Genomic DNA, 1,953 nt, shown 5'->3' on the forward strand with positions numbered 1-1,953 from the left:
CACACTGGTCCCCCAATATAGCTATTTCTAGACTCCCTAGCTAGATTTTTCTCCATTGGCATAAATGAATAGTCTGCTGCATAGTCTATCAGCCCATCAACATCATCATTTTCTGAATTACAAGAATAAAAATATTAGAATGAGATGATATTCTTAGGGATAACACAATCAGTTGGGAGGCCACATCTTATGAAATAGAGATTATTATGTTAAGTCGTCTTCTTCTTTTTCTTTTTCTTGAAAATAAACTCACACATCATACCAATAGCATTTAGATCAAATAAAGTTTTGAATCTTATCCTCTCTCTCCAACTTAAGATGTATAGAATAGAAAACGCACACATTCTATTATAAAAATATAAATATAAATGTAAAGTTAGAAGAATTCTTTGTTAATGTTCAATTTTAAAACGAATTTTTCTATAACAGGAATGGATTGGATACCTTTAAAGATATGAAAGAGGAAAGAAAGATTCTCTGGCAAATTTGGAAAATGGGCTATCTCTTCAGCGAGTTTTATTGTTATATAACATGGAATACAAGTCTAAAGATAAAAAGAGAATATCAACCTTGCCTTGCATGACCCCGCTCTACAACCTTACAAATCATCATCAATCATTAGACAAAATCAATATTCTGAAGCTAAAAAATCATCTTCTTCAGCTAATTAAGCATCTTCATAAGGCTGAACAATTTGAGCATGAGGAGCTTGGTAAGCTTTTGCCATAGCCACAGGGAACCCTATCCCAGTGGGCCTATTAGCCGCAGCTCTTTCCAAGGATTGCACTTGTGACTTCAAGAATTTCACATAGTGAATTGCTTCATCTAACATAGAGGCAGTGTCCATTTTAGTACCTCCTGGGACAAGTCTTTGCAAAATCCTTATCTTCTCACTTATCCTTTCTCTTCTATGGCGTGCAGCTACACTTTGAGGATCCTTTGAAATCTTCACGTTCCTTCTCTTTGGTGGCTTCACTGATTCAGGGTCTATGTGTATTGGTTGCATTGCCGCTATCCGAAATATCATTTCTCTCATTGCCGCCATTGAATTCCTCTTCTGTGTTGCTGTAGAAACTGCCCTTGCACCTGATAAGAATGATGGAGTTGAAGCTTGTTGAATTGGGTTGGTGTTAGTGAGTGAGATAGTGGATGGTAGGTTTAGAAATGAGGGTGAAGGTGGTGAAGCTATTTGGGGGTTATTCATGTAATTCGACATATTGCTAATATTGTTGTTATTGCTAGTACTACTAGGAACAGAAAACTCCTGGGTTTGCAACTCACTGACATCATTGTATGCACCACAAAACTCAGGAAGTTTGTCCATTTCCAACATCATCATCATCTCCATTTGGTCCTCTGATGCCTTTAACTGCTCCATATGATCCATGGCTTTTAGAACTCTCTATAGAAAAGAGTCCTAAAAGGAAGAGCAATTTGAGGGAGAAGTATTTAAAGGATGAGAACTGAGAATTAAGCAGATAGACAGAGGGATGGGGAAGATAAAAGAGAAAAATGGAAGACTTGGAGTTTTATCAGAGTGTGCAGTGAAGGAAAGTATAAGGGTAAGAAAGAAGAAATTGAAGGGAAACGAATAAACTAGTGATATCAGGAACATACCCTTATCAATCTAGTGGCAAAGACTATATATATATATATAACAAGTGGCTGAATATTATATAGTATAAAAATGCTTCACTATTTTTTGCCCTATTGCTACGGCAAAGTTGTTTGTTTGCTTTTGTTTTTGTTTTTATTTTTTCCACAGAGTTGTTGAGCTCACTTTTTCTTTTCATCCATGATTTTTTCTTTTATCCTTCTTTTTTATGTGACAAACTCCTTTTTATGGTTTGAGATTAAAAGTTCAAAACGAGTGCATGATTGTCTCTACCTCGAAGAGCATCATAATGCATGCTCACTGGCTTCTGTTGATCTGTACCATTAAACTTGTGGGCC

General features: G+C 36.1%; 1 protein-coding gene across 1 annotated transcript; it reads right to left on the bottom strand.

Moving 5' to 3' along the window:
* Window positions 1–485: 485 nt before the first annotated feature.
* LOC112029437 (transcription factor HEC1) lies at window positions 486–1,643 on the bottom strand. The gene has a single exon (XM_024062121.2). The coding sequence runs from the start codon at window positions 1,385–1,387 to the stop codon at window positions 668–670; it is 720 nt and encodes a 239-aa protein (XP_023917889.1). The 5' UTR covers window positions 1,388–1,643; the 3' UTR covers window positions 486–667.
* Between the last annotated feature and the right edge of the window lie 310 nt (window positions 1,644–1,953).

Source organism: Quercus suber, unplaced genomic scaffold, assembly GCF_002906115.3.
Source record: "Quercus suber isolate HL8 unplaced genomic scaffold, Cork oak 2.0 scaffold_361, whole genome shotgun sequence".
Lineage (NCBI taxonomy): Eukaryota > Viridiplantae > Streptophyta > Magnoliopsida > Fagales > Fagaceae > Quercus > Quercus suber.

Bases quoted from the DNA above. Each gene is read 5' to 3' on its own strand.
- LOC112029437 (XM_024062121.2), bottom strand. From the start codon at position 1,387: ATGGATCATATGGAGCAGTTAAAGGCATCAGAGGACCAAATGGAGATG.